This window comes from Mustela nivalis, assembly GCF_964662115.1.
Source record: "Mustela nivalis genome assembly, chromosome: 6".
NCBI lineage: Eukaryota > Metazoa > Chordata > Mammalia > Carnivora > Mustelidae > Mustela > Mustela nivalis.
Genome location: NC_139025.1, coordinates 150922465 through 150942160, shown reverse-complemented (window position 1 = coordinate 150942160; position 19696 = coordinate 150922465). Strand labels below are relative to the sequence as shown.

At 57.7% G+C, this 19696-nt stretch overlaps 2 protein-coding genes and 1 long non-coding RNA gene across 7 annotated transcripts; 1 reads left to right on the top strand and 2 right to left on the bottom strand.

The window, feature by feature from the left end:
• The first annotated feature begins 929 nt into the window (after positions 1-929).
• On the top strand, positions 930-19414 carry UNC45A (unc-45 myosin chaperone A). 4 transcript variants are annotated; one of them, XM_082736107.1, is made up of 23 exons: positions 930-1064; positions 4645-4811; positions 5011-5221; positions 5704-6066; positions 6290-6451; positions 6702-6738; positions 7026-7201; positions 9124-9216; positions 9600-9767; positions 10972-11140; positions 11427-11597; positions 13081-13252; positions 13855-14155; positions 14943-15037; positions 15234-15375; positions 15749-15889; positions 16051-16178; positions 16331-16397; positions 16803-16916; positions 17128-17243; positions 18084-18201; positions 18306-18461; positions 18617-19414. In XM_082736107.1, exons 4-23 carry the CDS (start codon positions 6061-6063, stop codon positions 18872-18874), a joined length of 2790 nt encoding a protein of 929 aa, XP_082592233.1. In that variant the 5' UTR covers positions 930-1064; positions 4645-4811; positions 5011-5221; positions 5704-6060; the 3' UTR covers positions 18875-19414. The 4 variants fall into 4 exon arrangements, with proteins under 4 accessions (XP_082592233.1, XP_082592234.1, XP_082592232.1 ...); XM_082736108.1 differs by having other exon boundaries at positions 937-1064; positions 5040-5221; XM_082736106.1 differs by having other exon boundaries at positions 937-1064; positions 5704-6111.
• HDDC3 (HD domain containing 3) lies at positions 1636-3297 on the bottom strand. Of its 2 annotated transcripts, none has more exons than XM_082736123.1 (4): positions 3135-3297; positions 2780-2835; positions 2373-2669; positions 1636-2124 (listed from the first exon to the last, which is right to left on the bottom strand). In XM_082736123.1, exons 1-4 carry the CDS (start codon positions 3244-3246, stop codon positions 2071-2073), a joined length of 519 nt encoding a protein of 172 aa, XP_082592249.1. In that variant the 5' UTR covers positions 3247-3297; the 3' UTR covers positions 1636-2070. The 2 variants fall into 2 exon arrangements, with proteins under 2 accessions (XP_082592249.1, XP_082592248.1); XM_082736122.1 differs by having other exon boundaries at positions 2429-2669.
• LOC309867353 lies at positions 12491-16755 on the bottom strand. Its single transcript, XR_014313125.1, has 2 exons — positions 15950-16755; positions 12491-15400 (listed from the first exon to the last, which is right to left on the bottom strand). It is a non-coding gene; the product is annotated as an uncharacterized lncRNA (long non-coding RNA).
• Positions 19415-19696: the final 282 nt, after the last annotated feature.

Sequence of the window (19696 nt, the reverse complement as noted above, 5' to 3'; positions counted from 1 at the left end):
CAAATACCCCTGGCATTCTGTAAGAGATGGAATTTTTTTTTTAAGATTTTATTTATTTATTTGACAGAGAGAAACCACAAGTAGGCAGAGAGGCAGGCAGAGAGAGAGAGAGGAGGAAGCAGGTTCCCTGCTGAGCAGAGAGCCCGATGCAGGACTCGATTCCAGGACCCTGAGATCATGACCCGAGCCGAAGGCAGCGGCTTAACCACTGAGCCACCCAGGCGCCCAAGAGATGGAATTTTTATTAAATGTCCTGAAACCTTCATTTTAAGCCACTTAAAAGCTGCAGATTACATATTTTGATATTAAATATATAAACTGCAGGTTTTGCATATATAAATTAATAGTATAGTAATATACTATCAATGTATAAAGTACTACTATACTATTAATAAATTATTGATTTACTAACATTATTTATATAGAAGTATATATGTAAATATATTTATTTAAGTGTAAGGAATAAAGTTTTTAAAAATCCTGTAATTCTGCCTCCCCCAAATAACTTATTAAACCAAAACCAAAACAGACCTCATCCAGGCCAGCCTTAGAGGATTGCACTGAATTTTTTCACTTTCCTTATCCGTTTACGTGGGACTACCCTGAAACTCATTTCCTTTTAAGTCGCCTTCTTGGGGCCCTTCACCATTTTTTCCTGCAGAAACTGCACGGGAGCCTTCTTTGGGCAAATAACCACCGTGGTCGAGCGCGAAATGGCTTTTGACCTAACCACTTCCTCCTTCCCCAGGTGTGCCCTTTCTAAGGGGCTAATAACTCTGTGGCTAGCGGCGACCAGAAATCCGTCACCTGCAACCCCCCAGCGAACCGACGCCACGGAGCGGGCAGCCGCCTCTCCCAGGCCCCGCCCACCACAGCCTCCGAGCGTGGGGCCGCCTCGGGGCCACTTCCGGAAACGACCGGAAATCCGCGTCTCTTAGTAACCAAAGGACCCGGCGTGTTGGGGCTGAGATCTGGGATGGGCTGCGCCTGGCGACGAGTTTCCAGGGCAGTCTGGGATGTGAGGGACTCGCAGCACCCCCACGGGCCCTGTCCTATTGTTGCTGGTAAGCAGGTGGCATTCCTTTCCAAAACATCTGTCATTCCGTCCAACTTTTTTCCTTTTTTCACCAACCTTCTTCTTTTTTTTTTTTTTTTTAAGATTTTATTTATTTATTTGACAGACAGAGATCACAAGTAGGCCGAGAGGCAGGCCGAGAGAGAGAGAGAGAGAGAGAGAGAGAGAGAGGAAGAAGCAGGCTCCCCGCTGAGCAGAGAGCCCGATGCGGGACTCGATCCCGGGACCCCGAGATCATGACCTGAGCCGAAGGCAGCGGCCCAATCCACTTAGCCACCCAGGCGCCCTTTCACCAACCTTCTTAAAGGAGGAAGACTGTTAACCATTTCTTGAACACCTTCGGGTCAGGCTCTGTCTGACACATGACCTAGTCTAACCCTAGTAATTACAGAGCCTATCTCACTGATAAGGAAGCCAGGCTCGGCGGGGAGGGGTCAGGACCCTGACCTGTCCCTGGGGGCACGCAGTCGGCTCCCTGCCACGTCCAAGAGCAGGTATCCCGCCTACCTGCTCGCCTACCTGCTGCCCATTCGGCAGGCTGGGGAAGGAGCAGCAAGAACTTAAAGCTTTACCCAAAATGCTTTATTTTTACATAATGACTTACGAACTAGTGTTTATGGAAGCCCAAGTCCCTGAGGGGCCAGAGTTCGCTCATACAGAATAGCAAACAGACCCAAGCCTGGAGAAAAGGGCAGTTAAGTGCATTAGGATCAGACGGGCTCCATCTGATTTCCACAATCCAGGGCTCAGCTGAGTCAGCAGGACACATTCAGAGTGAGAAGACGCAAGTGTCTCTTGGCCTCTTGTATCTGGGCTGAACCAGAGAGGGAGATGGAGAGGCACCGAAAGGCGGGAACAGGAAATCTTTCTGGCCTGGCCAAGGCTGGAGTTTGGGCCCCTGATGGCTCCAAGGACCGCTCAGAGCGTCAGCCCCCGCTCCTTAAACAGCTGCTTTAGAGCATCTTCCAGCTGTCGGTTTGTTCCCTGAAGCCCCTTCACCACTTGCGCTGCCCACTCGAAGTATTCCTGGACTCGATGTTCAGACCATCCTGCATGAGAATGGGCAGAAAACCTCTCACATGGCATCCAGGATAGCACTGCCTTCTGCCCACTTCCTGGAGGGCTTGCTGCAGGGCCACGAGAGGAGCTCCCGCTGGGATTTGTCCTGAAAACGTCCCCTTGACCCAGCTGTTGCACTTCCACGGTGCGCAAGATCAGAGTGGGCTAGTAGGATTAGCTGGGGGAACCAACTAGAAGGCCCAGGCTCTTCCCCCACTCCCCCAGGGAACTAACCAACCTGTGCCTCCAAAAGGTGGACACCTCCCCCTTTCCCCCGGAGGTGGGGGAGCGTACCCTCTGGGGTGCAGCGATTCAGGTCCCTCAGGTTGTACAGCTTGTCTGCCAGCTTCACCAGTTTGGCCCCGGGGCTGCTGTGGGGTGCGCGCTCCACCTGCAGCCGCTTTCTCTCCAGCTTGGGCATAGTCTTGTCATCTGTCACCTCCTCCACCAGCCGCCGCACTTGCGCCCCAAAGTGCCGCTCCACCTCATCCAAGCTGGTGTCTGTGTCCTCCACTGTGTCATGGAGCAGGGCTGCCTGGGGACAGGCTTCCCCTTAGTCCTGTGACTCCAGGCAAGGGCTGCCCAGGGCCGAGTGGGGTCCCTGATCCCCACCCTAGCCTCCGAGGAAAGAACGAGGGGAGTTACCTGTAACACCGCAATGTCAGTGATTCCCGCCTCATGGGTCAGGATCCGAGCCACACCTGACGGGGCAAAGCAGGAAGTCAGACCTGAGGGAGTCCCAGGCTGCGTGCTGCGGGTTTTGCAGAGCCAGATGTGGCCTGTCACTAGCCAGATGACTTTTACTCTCTTTGCGTGTCATCTGTGCAGAGGAACAACCATGCCTACCGTCCCGCGTTGCTGCGAGGCTTAAACACGAAAAGTGCCCAGCACAAAGCCCGGTACAATGTAGGTACTCAATGAGGCGTAGGCCCTCCGCGTTCCCTTCCCGGTCCCCACCCCCTAGACACCGCTGCGGCTGCTCCCCGGGCGGCGCGCCCACCGATAGGGTGGTTGATGTAGGGGGTCCCTTCGGGGTCCTTCCGCCGCTGCAGTCGGTGCTTGCGAGCCGCGAAGTCCGCAGCCTCCACCAGCTGCGCCGCCTCGGAGCCCATCGCGCGCGTGGGGCTGGCGACTGACGTCCCAGGAGCCCCTTGAACCCAGACAGAGCGTCCACAGCGCCCCCTGGCGCCGCGGAGGCCGGTGACTGTGGAGTCCGACCCAGACAGGCTGGTTTCTGGGGAGCTGACATCCTGGCGGGGAGACCAGCTGGTGAGGGGCGCTGCTCCGCTGTGGGTGCAAGAAGGACATGGCCGGCCTCTCTGAGAACCCACGGTCTCGGCGAAGGAGGAAGACAAACAAGAAATAAGACAGTATTCTCACAGAGTGCCAGATCCGGGTCAGAAATCCGGGGACTATTGGCCTTGGAGGAAGGGCAATTCACCCGGCCTCGTAGGGTCAAAGGCAACGTCCTCCAAAAGGACCCTCTCGTCCTGTGAAAGGACAGTCTTCAATGTCAATGTTCTGAAAATTCTCAAAGTGCTCTAAAAATGGTTTTCCCTGCAGGGAGGAACTGGTTGGGATGGGCGTGGGAGCCTCACTTTTGGGCCCAGAAGACCCTACAGCCTGACCCTCTGGAAACTGGAACTTACACTAGCAGCCTGCCTAACTGCTTCAGGGTTAGACTCCCAGACAGCAGTGATGTTTCTGCGAGAACTGTCTTCTTTGTTCTCGGGTGCTGCATTTCTTTCTTGTACCATCAGTGTTCCTGCTTCAGTCCCTAGACACCTGCTGTGCGCCCCTCAGATGATAACTGCTGTCATGCTGTTCTGGGAGCATGACATCGTCAGGTCTTCACAGACTCTGGAATAACAGCACTGCTGGCTGGTGGCCTTGGGCCTTCTAGAGAAAATCCCTGTCTCAGCAGATGGCTGCTATGAGGTTTAAGGGGTAAGAGAGAACTAGAGACCCTGGAAGAGCTTTTCCTGTGAACTGGTTTGCGAAGTACAGTACTCCAATCAGACTGGTAGCTTCTGTGTTTCGGCTGGTAGCTGGGGCAGACAAGGGCTCAAGGGAAAAGCTAATGGAAGGACTCGCCCTTGTTTTGCAGCTAGTCTTAGTGGTTGCCATGCTGCAGAAGTTAGGGAGGGAAGCTCCAAACGCTGTAACTAAGGTCCCTGGGGCCTGAAATGGAACGACCAGAATTCCCAGGGCTTCCACAGCTGCCTGGAAATTGAGTGTGGGTAGAGAAAAACATATCTGGCTTTATCTCTTTTTCAGCCTAATGGCTCGACTTCCCTCTCGTGCCTCATTCTGAGCTCTAGTTTTCTGAACCTTTTCCCATTCAGTTCGGAAAACCATAGGCAGATGGAGACACAGTCCCCACGTTTTCCAACAGAAAATAGAACCTCAGTCACTTTCGCCTCCAGAGGTCTGTGGTAGAAGCTTCAGGTTTGTGTTCATGGCGCCCAGGGGCCTTGCGGTTTTGATTTTTATTTTCCTACTCTCTGCAGCCATGGCTTAGAAAGAGAGATGTTGGGGTTCCTAAGACCAGCGCTCAGGTGGACGTGACCTCTCATGGGCTTTCAAAGGAGGCTAGGCCTTTTGCTGACTGGCCTGACCGTGGGGCTGCTGCTGCTCTTCAGCTGGGCGACGCTTGCTCAGCCGACCTCTCTCTCAGGTACCCAGTCTCCTCTGCGTGCACCCCTCTTCAGGCCCCTACCAGCTCAGCAGGGTATGAGCTGCTCTGGGGAGCCAGTGGGGAGGAAGGGCGTCTGCCCTTTTGGTAAGGGCTGATCATTTTCACTCTCCAGAGGGATGGAGTTGGGTGTGGGCAGACCATTCTTGCCAGTCTCCAGCCCCTTTGCTCCCCCCTTCAGCATTGGCCCACCACCCTCACTTGTGCCAGACCACCTGGGATGCTGATGGCCGCCGCTACCCCGGTTTTTTCTGTCCTCGGCTCTCGGATACCCCGGAGGAAGCCTTCTGCTGCCACCTGCAGGCTGCAGGGGGCTCCTGCTGCACCCAGGCTGAATTTGAGGCCTTGTACCAGGTCAACCTGTCCAGCCTTCCGCCTCCACCCATCCTCAGGTGAGAACTCCAAACCCCAGAACCCCCGGAACACTGGCAAACAAGCTCTGTTTTTCATTCCTGGGGCGGGAAGTTTGTAGCATACAGACGAGTGGAGGGGCCGACTTCAAACAGAAAATCGCGTGAATACACAATTACAAACAGTTCTGTGAAAGGAAGTTCAGGGGGCTGTGTAAGCGGATAAACAGGGAGCCATTGCGTGCACTGTGGGGCTGGGGTCAGGTGGGACAGGTGTCAGACCGAGAGGATCTTGCAGTCCGTGGATTACATCCATTATAGTCGGGGTTTTCAAAACTAAATCTGTCCATGGATGGCTTCATGGCATCTGTGATCCCCTGAATTTCTATTTACGAATTCTACATTGATCGGGGGAGAGGGGTGTCCCGAGCTTTCTCCGACTCTCAAGGGCTCTGTAACCGACAGGCTGCAGCAGCAAGCGCGCGGCTGGGGCCAGCATCCTAATACTCTCTCCTCTCCTACAGGGGTCGGGGTCCGCTCCTAGCCCTGGGCCTCTATACCCTGCTGCTCGTGGCCCTGATGACCGCCGACCTCGTGCACTTCTGCCGCGGTCGGGGCGGGGGCCGGCGCCGTCGCCCCAGCCGTCTTTCCTCTCGGTCCTCCGCCGCGCGCCCCCTGCAGGTCCCGGTGGGGACCGACTAGGATCTGCCGCGCGGATCAGAGCCCCGCCCACCGGCGCGCTCTCTCCTTGCCCCCGCCCCTTCTCTGCCTCCGCCTCTGACGCAGACCGGGGCGGGGCAGCCGACGCCCGATTCCTTAGCCTGGTCCCACTCCGCCCCAGAGACTGCGCCTGCGCGCGTCCTGGACGCCCTCTCTCCGCGATGACTGTGAGTGGTCCAGGCACCCCCGAGCCCCGGCCCGCCGCCCCCGGGGTGCGTACCGGTCCTCCCGTTCCATCACCACTTCCCACCTGCTCTGACCGTACCCCGGCCTCCTTCTCCCCGTCTTGGCCCTCCATGGGACTTGCCGCTGCCCCCCGGTCTCTTGTCTCCCAGCTCCCTGACCCTGGCCTGAGCCCACCCCCAGCGTTTCCACCCATTCCCTCCACAGGCCAGTGCGGTGGAGCAGCTGCGAAAGGAGGGCAACGAGCTGTTCAAATGCGGGGACTACGAGGGCGCCCTGACGGCCTACACTCAGGCCCTAGGTTTGGGCGCTACGCCCCAGGACCAGGCCATTCTGCACCGAAACCGGGCCGCCTGTCACCTGAAGCTGGTGAGGGAGCCTGCTGCTCTTCCTCTGCCCCTCCTCTGCCCTGCCTGGGCCCGGTTTGACCATCTTGCTGCTGTTTGGGTCCTGGCTGGGTGTTCACCTTCCCAGGCCACCTCCACTTACTTGTCTGATGTCTTTTTGGGCCTCCGGGTGGTGGGGATTTGAGTGAATACTAGAGTACAGCCCTGCTGCCCAGCTAGTGCCCTGAAAGGAAGACGACCAGTCTCTCAAGCTCCTGCTCCTTTTCTTACAGGAAGATTACGACAAAGCAGAAACCGAGGCATCCAAAGGTAGGAGACTGTGGGCTGCGGTGTGGAGCTGTGGTGGGCAAGGACTCTGGTTCCACTGCACCTTCACATTTTCCTTTCCCTTTGGCCCCAGAAACACTTCTGCCTTCTCTCTTTCCCACTTCTTTGGGCGTTTCCTTCTCTGCAGCTACCCTCACCTTTCTGAGGCTGGAATACTGAGTCCCACATCTGTCCCCCCACCTTCCTCGGGCCCTCGAGACCTTTCCCTACTGCTTTTGCCTGGAGATGGTGGCCTCATGGGTGCTGACAGAGCTCCCGTTTGTGCTCAGCCATCGAAAAGGACGGAGGAGATGTCAAAGCACTTTACCGGCGCAGCCAAGCCCTAGAGAAGTTGGGCCGCCTTGATCAGGCTGTCCTTGACCTGCAGAGATGTGTGAGCCTGGAACCCAAGAACAGAGTTTTCCAGGAGGCCCTGAGGAACATCGGCGGCCAGATTCAGGAGAAGGTACGTGAATGACTGAGAGAGAGGCTTTGACAGGTGGTAGAGGGACACTGGTAAATGGATCTGGGCAAAGGATGTAAACAGGAGATACTGATGGCAAACAAGCTTTTGGAATGAAGCTCAGCCTTGCTAGTGGTTAGGGAGAAGCAAGTGAAAATAACAGCCAGAGGCTGTCTTTTCGGTGGTCTGTTCAGCAAACTTTTAAAGTATGTAACTTTGCTAGAAGAAGGGAGGCAGACGCTTAAGTGGCAGGCTCGATCATGAGTGCTGGAGTTGGTGCATATTGGTACAGCTCCTTCGGGGAGCACCTGAACATAGCTCTTAAAATTTTAAATGAGCGTATCCTGTGATCCAGTATGTTTATTTGCTGTCTCCTCTGAAGAAGCCTTGACCGTGTACACAAGCAGGCATGTGTATGTTTATTTCAGCCTTGTTTATTGTAATATGAAGTTGGAGCTTGGCTAACTGCCTAGTGATAGGGGAGTGGCTTAATAAATGGGGTGCTCCCCTTACTGTGGACCCCTGTGTCACAGCTACCAGGAGTAGGTAGATTTATAGACATCCATGTATAGTCGTGGAAAGAGACAACTTCTTAAATGAAAAAAACCAAGCATGCTGTAACACATATGGGAGGATACTGTTCATGTTGAAATAATACCTCATGTGCACCCTCAAAACAGTACCATGTTTTCTTCTGTGGGCCCACTTGGGCGTGTAAATATGAAGAAAACTATTTTCAGAGATAATGCATCAGAATGGTAACAGCATGAGCCCTGGGGAACGGAGGGAGATTGATGGAGTTTTTCAGAGCTGCTGCTTCATCCATTAACTCCGTAATATAGAAAGAGACACTGTTTGCATAGTATATACGTTAAAAGTTACTTTAGGGGGCCCCTGGACGGCTCAGTGAGTTAGGCCTCTGCCTTCGGCTCAGGTCATGATCTCAGGGTCCTGGGATTGAACCCGACATCAGGCTCTCTGCTTAGCGGGGAGCCTGTTCCCCACCCCCCACCCCCGCCTGCCTCTCTCCCTAATTGTGATCTCTGTCTGTTAAATGAATAAATAAAATCTTAAAAAAAAAAAAAACCAGTTACTGTAGGAGAAAGAAGTCTAAAGCCCATCATGAACACAGCCCAGCTTAAATTAACCAGATCCCATGATGTTACAACGCTGTCCCAGGGAGAGCAGGGAATGCGCTGGCAGATGCCTTATAGAAAGGCTGAGATGTGGGAAGGCAGGTTGTTTTTGCTCTGTGCAGCTCTGGTCAGCAGGAGCTGCCTAGAGCCCTGTGTTGAGATGGATGAGGAAGCAGGTTGGCGGGCCTAGCAGAGCACCCCATGCACGACTGATTGGTCATGTCTGCCATGGATGCAAAGGGGGATGCGGGGAATAGCACACATGCTGGGTACGTGCCACCACCCATGCCCTGGGTCCTAGGGAGGGAGAGGGCCGGGGGTGATCTTGGTCCATCAGGTTATTTTTAAGTTTTCAGAATGCTGGAGCCTCTGAAAGCTACCTCCTGACCTGCTGGCTCCCCTGCTGCAGGTGTCGGTGCTGGGTTGAGGGCCAGGGGCACAACATCCATGCTGCCACGACATGGATGGCTCCTCAGGGAGGCGGTGGCCCTGTGGCTCCCAGGGTGCCTTGCCTTCTGAATGGCACCGCCTTCGGCACTAGCACCGCCCCTGCTGCCCGAGTGGGAAGTAGCTCAGGAGGGAAAACAGCCGCGGGAAGTTTGGGTGAAGCTGCCAGGCGAGTCTCTTCCTGCCCAAGGTAGCGTGGGGTGAGCCCGCAGCCCAGATGTCCTAGCTGTGCCTCCTGAGGACACGAGCCAGGCGCCGGGATGAGCGGAAGAGAGCACACAGGGAATGCGCCGTCTTTGGCTCCAAGAGGGACCTCCCCCGCGCCTCGCTGGTTTGTTGTAGGTGCGATACATGTCCTCGACGGATGCCAAAGTGGAGCAGATGTTTCAGATACTGTTGGACCCACAAGAGAAAGGCACCGAGAAGAAGCAAAAGGTATAGGTCTGGGCCGAGCGAGTGGGGGCGGGACTCCCACTACAGCTGCCCCCTTCCCCCAGCCCCCTGTCCCTGCCCCAGCGGTGCCCTCTCCGTGAGCGGTGTTGGCCCACCAGCCGCTGCTGGCCTGCTGTGCTGCCCTGTGCTCCTCGGGTCATGCAGCCGGACTCCCAGAGCCCGAGCGAGAACCTACAGGGCCTAGGGCCTGTGTGTGTCCTTTCCCTTCCTTACTGGAGGGAACTGAAGTTCACAGAGGTTCCGTTTATGACCCGGGTCGCTCAGCCGCTGAATGGAAGCAGCGCGGTCCAGAGCTCCGGCTCGCTGCTCGCCCTGGCCCGGGCTGTGGGTAGCGTCCATGGGATGGTGCGCTTCCTTTGACGCAGGCTTCCCAGAACCTGGTGGTGCTGGCCCGGGAGGATGCTGGGGCTGAGAAGATCTTCCGGAGCAACGGGGTTGAGCTCCTGCAGCGCCTGCTGGACACGGGCGAGGCTGACCTGATGCTGGCGGCTCTGCGCACCCTGGTCGGCATCTGCTCGGAGCACCAGTCACGAGTAGGTGGGGCGGCGGGGCTGGCTACTACCACGGTCCGTGCACCCACCACCCTGCCACGATCCACTCTGTATTCCCAGAAGAATAGAAGGTGGAATACAAGGGGACGCATCATGAGGGGAAAAATTAAAATGGCTCCCAAAAAACCCATCATGATTTGGGATGAACTGGGGCTTGTAAAAAGTGAAAGGAGCCCACGGACACCCTGAGTCCGTGCTTTCAGTAGGCTGTCCTGGAGCCAGCTCAGAGACGCCTCGTTCGGACTCACTCATTGTGCAATAAAAGCGAGGTCTTGCAAGGAAAGAGGCCCCCGTCGTTCTCCAACCATCAAACTGACGTTTCCCCTGCAGGAGTGTCCTCCAGCCAGTGATGTGGTCGGTGATGTCACCCAGAACATCTGTACTCAGACAGGGACCAGATAGGAGGGGCTTGACCCTGAGCTGGTTGTCCGTATAGACAGCACATGTCCAGCACAGACACTTGTGCAAGAACAGTCCTGCCCTGGCGGAGTCCAGGCCATACTTCTTACCTGAGCTGGCTGGACCCAGCGGAAGGGAGTTGACCCTTGGTTCCTTTGAGAGGCGCCCACAGTTCCGAGATCAGGGATGGAGCTGTGGGATAGTCTATGAAAGCTCTTTAGGCCAAACCCAGGCTATACTTCTGGGTCTCCCAGAACTAAGAACGGTAAAGCCATGTGAATTCCATCCACCTCTTTCAGCTTTCCTGCCCCTTTCAGGTGAGCCTCTGGGATATCCAGCTTAGAAATGGGACGGAGAGGCCTTGCCGTCCGTTCCGTGCATGCCCGCATCCCGAGGGTGCAGACAGAGCCTCAGAGTCACCATTGGAAAGGAACCAGGGGTCCTTGGACCTGGGGTCATGGAGCTTGTCCAGACTTCTGGGGCTCCTTGTTAGGGAAACACAAACCAAAGCAGCTGTTCCTCGGGCCACAGTGTTCCTGTCTGCTCTGACAAGCTGAGGAGAGGTAGTGGTGGATTCCTCTGGAATGTTTCCCTTAGAAGCCTTTCCCGCAGATAATCCTGGCATGGCCCTGGGTCACACGCTCAGTCAGGCCCACTTTGATTCCCTTTGGAGCTGGGCCTTCCACCGAGATGTTGTCTCCCCTTCTGGCCACACTCACACCCACAGTTAGGGATCTCTGTGGCTGCCCTCCACCAACGGGAGGCTCTGTCCCCCTCTCCCACCCAGACGGTGGCAACCCTGAGCGTGCTGGGAACGCGGCGTGTGGTCTCCATCCTTGGCGTGGAAAACCAGGCTGTGTCCCTGGCTGCCTGCCACCTCCTGCAGGTTATATTCGACGCCCTCAAGGAAGGCGTCAAGAAAGGCTTCAGAGGCAAAGAAGGAGCCATCATCGTGGGTGAGTAGAAGGAGGTCTGCGGTCCTTTGGGTGTTGCGATCATGGAGGGAAAGGGGCCGAGCCAGCCAGGCTAGCTCTTTGGGGACCACACTGGCCGCTGCAGGTTGTTTAGGGATATGGCTTGGTGGCAGTATTTTACTCTAGATTGGAAGCCTGCAGAGAAGGGTACCTACAGGGAAGGCTGGAACCCAGGGGTCCCCTTCCTCTGTCTCCATGGCCTATTGGGGGGTAAGGGTCAGGCAGGGCCGGGCCATTGTGGGGTTCACTGATGCCTTCTCGTTGCCAGATCCTGCGCGAGAGCTCAAGATCCTCATCAGTAACCTCTTGGAGCTGCTGACCGAGGTGGGGGTCTCTGGCCAAGGCCGGGACAATGCTCTGAGCCTTCTGATTAAAACAGTGCCCCGGAAGTCTCTGAAGGACCCCAACAACAGCCTCACGCTCTGGGTCATTGACCAAGGTAGGAGATCAGTTTTAAAGAGGGAGAAGGACCCTGAGCGTACCTGTTACGTCTTGCTTGGGTCATTGTTCCAGCCCTGTGTCTGCACTGAAGCATGTCCTGTGGCCTGCACTGTGGTCTCAGGAGAGGGGAGACCCTTGAGCCGCGCCCGTGTGCACGTGTGTGTGCATCGAGCAGGCGGGCAAGCCCATCAGCGGGAAGGCTGGTTGAGCTTTCTGGATCTGAGGTGTTTCCCCGTGAGTGTACATTACTTTGTACTTGGAGAAAAATATTTAGAAGTTTACTATATAAATTCACACCTCTTGGGACGCCTGGCTGGCTCCTCAGTGGAACATGCAGCCTTTTTTTTTTTTTTTAAGATTTATTGATTGAGAGAAAGCACGCTTGTGATGGAGGGACAGGGGCAGAGGGAGAGGAAGAGACTCTCAGGCAGGCTCCCTGCTGAGCACAGAGCCAGATGCAAGGCTCGATATCACGACCCTGAGATCATGACCTAAGTCAAAATCAAGACTCAGCTGCTTAACTGACTGCATCACTCAGGTGCTCCTGAAAAATGGGACTCTTGATCCTTGGGATTGTGAGCTCAAACCCTGTACTGGGTAAAGAGAGTACTTAAAAAACAAAAAGAAAGATATTAAGTACATACATACATATATGTATACATAGATACACACACATACATAAATCAGTTCACAGTACTCTTTTTCCCTTTAAAGATAAATAAGGTGGGGCGCCTGGGTGGCTCAGTCGTTAGGTGTCTGCCTTTGGCTCTGGTCATGATCCCAGGATCGAGTCCCGCATCAGGCTCCTTGCTCAGTTGGAAGCCTGCTTCTCCTTCCACCACTTCCCCTGGTTGTGTTCTGTCTCTCTGTCTGTCTCTGTCAAATAAAGTCTTTTTTTTTTTTTTTTAAGATTTTATTTATTTATTTATTTGACAGACAGAGATCACAAGTATGCAGAGAGTCAGGCAGGGCCGGGGGAAGCAGGCTCCCTGCTAAGCAGAGAGCCCGGGGCTCGATCCCAGGACCCTGAGATCATGACTTGAGCCGAAGGCAGAGGCTTAACCCAGTGAGCCACCCAGGCGCCCGAATAAATAAAGTCTTTAAAAAAGATAAATAAGGAAAACTTGGCAAAGGCCCTCCATGAGTACGTTTATCGGGTGTTCATCTTTTGGTGTCTTCCTAATGCTGTGAGGCCCGGGTGTTATCTTTCCCTTCAGTGTTACAGATGAGGAACCTCAAAGCCCCAGAGCACTTGGCCCCATGGGCAGGGCCAGCATGCGGTCCTCACTTCCGAGGGCCCTTCCTGACGCCATGACTGTTTCTGGAGGCGGCGGCAGCCCTCCCGGCTCTCCGAGCCTGCCCTGCATGCGACTGTCCATGCTGTCCCGCTCTCCGGGAGGCCCTGCTTGCCCGTGCCCCTCCCAGGGAACCTCCTCACTTTGCCAGCCTTTTGCTGCTTTCATAGCAGGGTATCTTTTCAGGCCTGAAGAAGATTCTGGAGGTGGGAGGCTCTGTGCAGGGGCCTCCTGGAGAGCTCGCGGTGACCGCGAACAGCCGCATGAGTGCCTCCGTGTTGCTCAACAAGCTCTTTGATGACCTGAAGTGTGACGCCGAGAGGGAGAATTTCCACCGGCTCTGCGAGAACTACATCAGGTAAGGGAGCCGGCCCAGACCACTGCCGGGGGTGCCGACGGTTCACACTCCTCGGGGAGGGCCAGCAATGAAAGGGTTTCAATCAGGAGAGCAGCCTTAGGGAGGCCTTGCAGGGACCAAAGTGGTCCCAAGGCCCACTTCTTTTTCCAAAGTGGCCTGCCCAGGGAATGTTCTTTCTCCATTCTACACCACAGCGAATGCTCTCGGGCACGCACTGTGTGGACTGAGCCCTTTGGGGTGTCCATTGGGACACTGCAGTGCAGCGTGACGGTCCTGCCCTTAAGGAGGTTCCAGGTGGGACTGAGGACAAATCCTGATAGGAGCAGAGCAGTTTTGGGTTGTCATACGTGCAGGAAAGGGGCTAAGTGGTGTGAGCGAGAGTGACCTAGGTCAGCTACATGATCAGGGAAGGCCCGAGAGCCGAGCGAGAGAAGCTGGGCAGCCAGTGCTCAGCGGCATGGGCTTGCCGTCCCGGGGGCAGCTTTCTTTGCTGTTCCTGCCCAAGTCGTGCAGATGCCTGGCCGGTGGACAGAAAGGGGGTGGGGTAGGAGAATCCCCTTATGCTGGCCTTTGTGTGACCGCTGTCACCTTGTGCCCCTCAGGAGCTGGTTCGAGGGCCAAGGTCTGGCCGGGAAGCTGCGGGCTATCCAGACGGTGTCCTGCCTCCTGCAGGGCCCGTGCGAAGCCGGCAACCGGGCCCTGGAGCTGAGCGGCGTCATGGAGAGCGTGATCGCTCTGTGCGCCTCTGAGCAGGAGGAGGAGCAGCTGGTGGCCGTGGAGGCTCTCATCCATGCGGCTGGCAAGGCCAAGCGGGCCTCGTTCATCACGGCTAACGGCGTCTCGCTGCTGAAGGACCTGTACAAGCGCAGTGAGAAGGACAGCATCCGCATCCGGGCGCTGGTGGTGAGCCGGGCAGGCCCGGGCTGGGCAGGCCAGCCTGCAGGCAAGGGTGTTCACTGGGGGGCTGGTATGGGAGGGTGCGGCTCCAGCACAGCCGGGTGCAGTATGGGATGTGCAGGGCCATGTCAGAGCCAGAGGCATGAGCCCTGGCTCCTCCTGACCACAGGGCTCATGGTCAAGTTAGGGATGAGCCTTGTGCAGACAGGACCCCCGAGAATGCAGAACGGCACTTGCTGACCTCTGGAGGTGGTGGGAGAAGCTCCAGGAGGACCGCTGGGCCAGGCTAGTTGGCCAGGCTGGTCAGAGGGGCCATGTTGAAAGGCTTAGCCTCCAGGTAGCCCAGGAGCTGGAGCTTTGGGCCCTGGTTGGTCCCCGTAAGCCTGCTGCAACCATGCCCTTGGGAATGCTGGTCCTTCTCCTTGGGGCACTTAGTCCTGGGTCTCTCCATCCCAGAAGGATCTTCCCGAGGCACTGGGCCTCTCCCCACACAGGTCTTGGCTCCACCCACAAAGAGCTCTCTGTATGGCACAGAAAAAAAACAGAGCAAACCCAGTGCAGATCTGGGGGGTTGGGGTCCAGGATGTCTGTCTCTACCCAATGTGTGTCACCTGACCCCCCTCCCCCAGTAGCTGATTTGCTGCCCGATCTCTAGGTGGTAGCCTGGTAGGGCTGTGCGTGGCCTGCAGAGGGCCCGGCACCATGTCCGGGAGAGGGCCCATGCCAGGTGCGGAGGAGCCCAGCCCACCTCCATCCCTAGAGACCAGCATCTGGTTTTCGCCTCTTCCTGCAGGGCCTGTGTAAGCTCGGCTCGGCTGGAGGGACAGACTTTAGCATGAAGCAGTTTGCTGAAGGCTCCACTCTCAAACTGGCCAAGCAGTGTCGAAAGTGAGTTATTTGGTCGCTGTGGCTCCCAACCAGACTGTCAACTCGGCCTTGAGAGAAAAGTGTGGGTGGAGGGCGGGGCCTCCTCTCTACCCTGCTGTGCCCCAGGCAGACCCTCCAGAGTCCTGCCATGTGTGCTGCTTCGTGTGTAGAGGGGACATGCCCCTGTTCCGATCCCCACTCCCCCGTGTGTCCCCAGGTGGCTGTGCAATGACCAGATCGACCCGGGCACGCGGCGCTGGGCAGTGGAGGGCCTGGCCTACCTCACCTTCGACGCTGACGTGAAGGAAGAGTTTGTGGAAGATGAGGCTGCCCTGAAGGCTCTGTTCCAGCTCAGCAGGGTAGCTCCTGGGTTCCTCTAGTCGTCTGGGAACAGAATCTGGGATTAGAATTGACCAGGCTTTCTTGGCAGGTCTCAGTCAGTGGCATCTGTGGCGCGGGGGCGGGAGGGCTGGGAGCCCGCGGGGCCGCTCTGTGGCCTGGGCCTCTGGGGCTGCAGGAGCAGCATTGGACCGGACAGTGTCTCTGGAGCAGTTAGGGAGGTCACAGGTGTGAGCCCCCAGAGTCTGGGGCCAGGTTGGGCCTGGGAGCTTCCCCCATTCATCCTGGCGTCCCAGTGGTCCAGCCGAGGGTAGACTTGGAGGCCCGGGCAGCATTTGTCCCGTGCTGCTCTGTCCCCGGACGGCACCCCGACCGCCTCTGTCCTGCCCACAGTCCGAGGAGAGGTCAGTGCTCTTTGCGGTGGCCTCGGCGCTGGTGAACTGCACCAACAGCTACGACTATGAGGAGCCCGACCCCAAAATGGTGGAGCTGGCCAAGTACGCCAAGCAACATGTGCCCGAGCAGCACCCCAAGGTGAGGGCACCCTTGACCCGGGGCACCCGTAGCAGCCTCCTGTTGAAGTGGGTCTCTTACCTCTGTATTCACGTCCGTCGGTTTGTGCCGCGAGGAGGGCCGCCCTCTCCCTGTCCCGTCAGCCAGGGCCCCTCTGCTAAGCTAAGCTGCCTCCTTCCCAGGACAAGCCGGCTTTCGTGCGGGCTCGGGTGAAGAAGCTGCTGGCGGCGGGCGTGGTGTCGGCCATGACGTGCATGGTGAAGACCGAGAGCCCTGTGCTGACCGGCTCTTGCCGCGAGCTGCTGTCCAGGTGAGCCGGCCTCGGCGCCGCCAGACCTCCAAACTCGGGAGCGGAGGAGCAGTGGGGCCACCTGCGGAGCCGCTGGCCGTGACCGAGCCCGGGCCCGGGGGTGTCTTGTTGGCCAGAGCTGGCTCCCGCCCACCCGCGCCGTCTCCCCGCAGGGTCTTCCTGGCGCTGGTGGACGAGGTAGAGGACCGCGGCACGGTGGTGGCTCAGGGTGGCGGCAAGGTAAGCTGGCTTACAGTCTCCTTCCCGAGGGTCTAGAAAACATGACTCAGCGGCTGCCACACCAGGGACGAGGCCAGAACACAGTACGAGGGACTCGCAGGAACGTGCTCCTGCCGAGTGAGCGATGCCGGCGGGGGCGGGTCTGTGCTGCCCGAGATCCCGACTCTCCTTTCTCCTGCGTGGCCCAGGGCCCAGCCCAAGCCGCGGCCGGCCCTTAATAAGCGTGTGGAGGAGTTTGGGCAGCTTAAGGAGAGTCCTGAGGGGGGAAGAGGGTCTGGGGCAGGGAGTGTCACAGGCCTGAGGGAGGAGAGAGGTGAGCCCCAACCCCTGCCGGGGCTCGGGGGCTGGTTCTTTGGGCCTTACCCTCCAGGGCACATCTCGGACCCTGGCGGCTCGTCCCCACAGGCTCTGCTCCCGCTGGCGCTGGAGGGCACTGACGTGGGCCAGACAAAGGCAGCGCAGGCTCTCGCCAAGCTCACCATCACCTCCAACCCAGAGATGACTTTTCCTGGCGAGCGGGTGCGTGTCTTGTCCCAACCCTGGCCTCTCTCCTACCCCGCACTGGGCCCTGATGGCCTCTGACCTGGGCTCTGGCTCCTCCTTGGGACGGACAGGAAGTGGTGGCCGTGCTGAGCCCCGGGGTGGCGAGGGCAGCCTTTTCTCTGGGGGTGGCCTCTCGCCTCCGGGTCGGTGGGGATGGTGAGCGCCCTGACAGCTGACTGTACCGCAGATCTATGAGGTAGTCCGGCCCCTCGTCTCCCTGCTGCACCTCAACTGCTCAGGCCTGCAGAACTTCGAGGCACTCATGGCTCTCACGAACCTGGCGGGGATCAGTGAGAGGCTCCGGTAAGGTCCCCGGGACAGCACTTTCCAGTTTGAAGAGCTGTCTTCAGTCACGGCTTGACTTGAGCCTCACAGGCCCTGTACCTGGGGAGGCAGGCCCTGAGGTCTGACTCGTACCACGGTCCACCTGTGGGTGAGGCCTGGGGCGGTGATGGTGCGCACCCTGGAGTCCGACCGCCTGGGTTCACATCCTGACTCCATTGGCCGCTAGTGTGTAACGCAAACAAGTGCTGCTCCGTGCCTCAGTTTTCTCCTCTGTGGAATGGGATGGGCACACTCCCTCCCTCAGGAGTGGTAGTGAGCAATAAATGAGAAAATACACACACAAGCCCCAAGTATGTGGCACCTGGCTCGCTCCCAGGGGTGTGGCCAAGTGGTACGCGTCCACTGTCACCGCGAACGGTAACATTGGGCTCCCTGTCCGCACTCAGCCTGTTTCTTCTTCTGCAAGATAGTGATAGTAAGTGTACCTGCGCCTTCACCGTAGGGCCATGGTGAGGATTAAGACAGTCCAACCCTTGGGGCAAATAATACATTATATGTTAATTAGAAAAAAAAAGTCCAAGTTCTGATTCAGGGTACGAGCTTAAATGTTAGATGTTAGCATCACTGTCGGCAGCCCCCTGGTCTCCGAACTCCCGCTGTAGAGCATTTTCCATGGTCCTGTGCTATGTCCTAGGCTTGCTGAAGACACTGGAAGCCACCGCAGTTCATGCCTGGTGCAGGGGGGTCTCTGGTGCCCGGGAGATCCTTGACCTGGGGCTCGATTGCGTGGGGACTCAGGGATGGGGAGGTGGAGGCGGGAGCGCTAAGGCTGCTGACCTTTCCACCCTGGCCCCACAGGCAGAAGATCCTGAAGGAGAAGGCCGTGCCCATGATCGAGGGCTACATGTTCGAGGAGCACGAGATGATCCGCCGGGCAGCCACAGAGTGCATGTGCAACCTGGCCATGAGCAAGGAGGTGAGGGCGGCCCGGGGGTCACGACAGACAGGTGCGCGGTGGCACCCTTGCCCCACTTGGCTCTGCTGCAGCCCGCTCAGTCCCCTCCTCCCCTGTGGCCGCAGGTACAGGACCTCTTTGAAGCTGAGGGCAATGACCGGCTGAAGCTGCTGGTGCTGTACAGCGGTGAGGACGATGAGCTGCTGCGGCGGGCTGCGGCGGGGGGCCTGGCCATGCTCACCTCCATGCGGCCCTCACTCTGCAGCCGCATCCCCCAAGTGGTCAGTGCCTCTTCTTGGCCGGGAACGGGAGGCGGGTCTGGAACGCCCTGCATGGCCCCGGGGGGCGGGGACATCCTGGGACACACAGGAGTGCTCCGGCCAGGTTTGAGCCTGCTGCTCGGTGATGACTGGTGACAATGCCCTGTTCCCCGCAGACCACACATTGGCTGGAGATCCTGCAGGCCTTGCTCTTGAGCCCCAACCAGGAGCTGCAGCACCGGGGTGTGGTGGTGGCACTGAACATGGTGGAGGCCTCGAAAGAGATCGCCGGCACCCTCATGGAGAGCGAGGTGCTGGAGATCCTGTCGGTGCTGGCTAAGGGCAAGGAGAGCCCCGTCACCAGGGCTGCTGCGGCCTGCCTGGGGAAAGCGGTGGAATACGGGCTTATTAAACCCAACCAGGGTGGAGAGTGAGGGTCTGCCTTGTGCACACGCAAGCTGCAGCAGAGGACAGACACAGCTTTGGCTGCTGCGGGCTGGGATGCTGAACACTGGCCTCTCCTCCCTAGCTGCCCCCCGATGTCCTCTGCTGAATCAGGGACCACGGGCAGTCACGGCCCTTTTCTGCCAGCACTGCCGCCAGCCTCACGCAGCAGGAACCTTGTGTACTACTGTAGACAGCTGGGAATCTGGCCGCATGTTCCCGGCCTTGGGAAGGGCACATCCAGCAGCCGCACCAGCTAGGAGCCTCACCTGAGCCTGCGAGCGGGACCACCCCGACCCTCTAATAAAAAGTATGTGGGACTCAAATGCGCGCCCTGTCCCTCGGCAGGGACCTGGCTGTGGGCCAGTCTCTGGAGCGGGAGCCAGGTCTGGCTGTGTGCGCAGCAGTTAGCTCTACGGAAGGAATCCTACGGATTCCTCACCCCGGAGCCCGCTGAGTGCTGTCTAGTTCTGTTGGAGGATCAGGGTAAACCTACGAAGCTAATAAAAAGCTATTCAGTCGCGTGGGAATCAATGGCTTTGGACTCCTCAGTGCTGGTCCGTCAACACTCCTGTCTTTGTATTGCGAGTTCCCAGTGGCCTGCACTCGGGCAGTGCTCTGCATCTGGGGCCTGCTCTCCCCTCGAGGAAAAATCCTGTGGCTCGTCCCGGTGACAGCAGGAGCTCCACCACCTGCCGGGGCGGAGAGCCGCGAGAGCTAGCTTCTGCTCTGGGAGCGAGAGTGAAGCTCATTGGCTCGCAGAGATGAGTGACAGGCTCCGAGCCAATGAAAGGCCAAACTCGCCGAGGCGC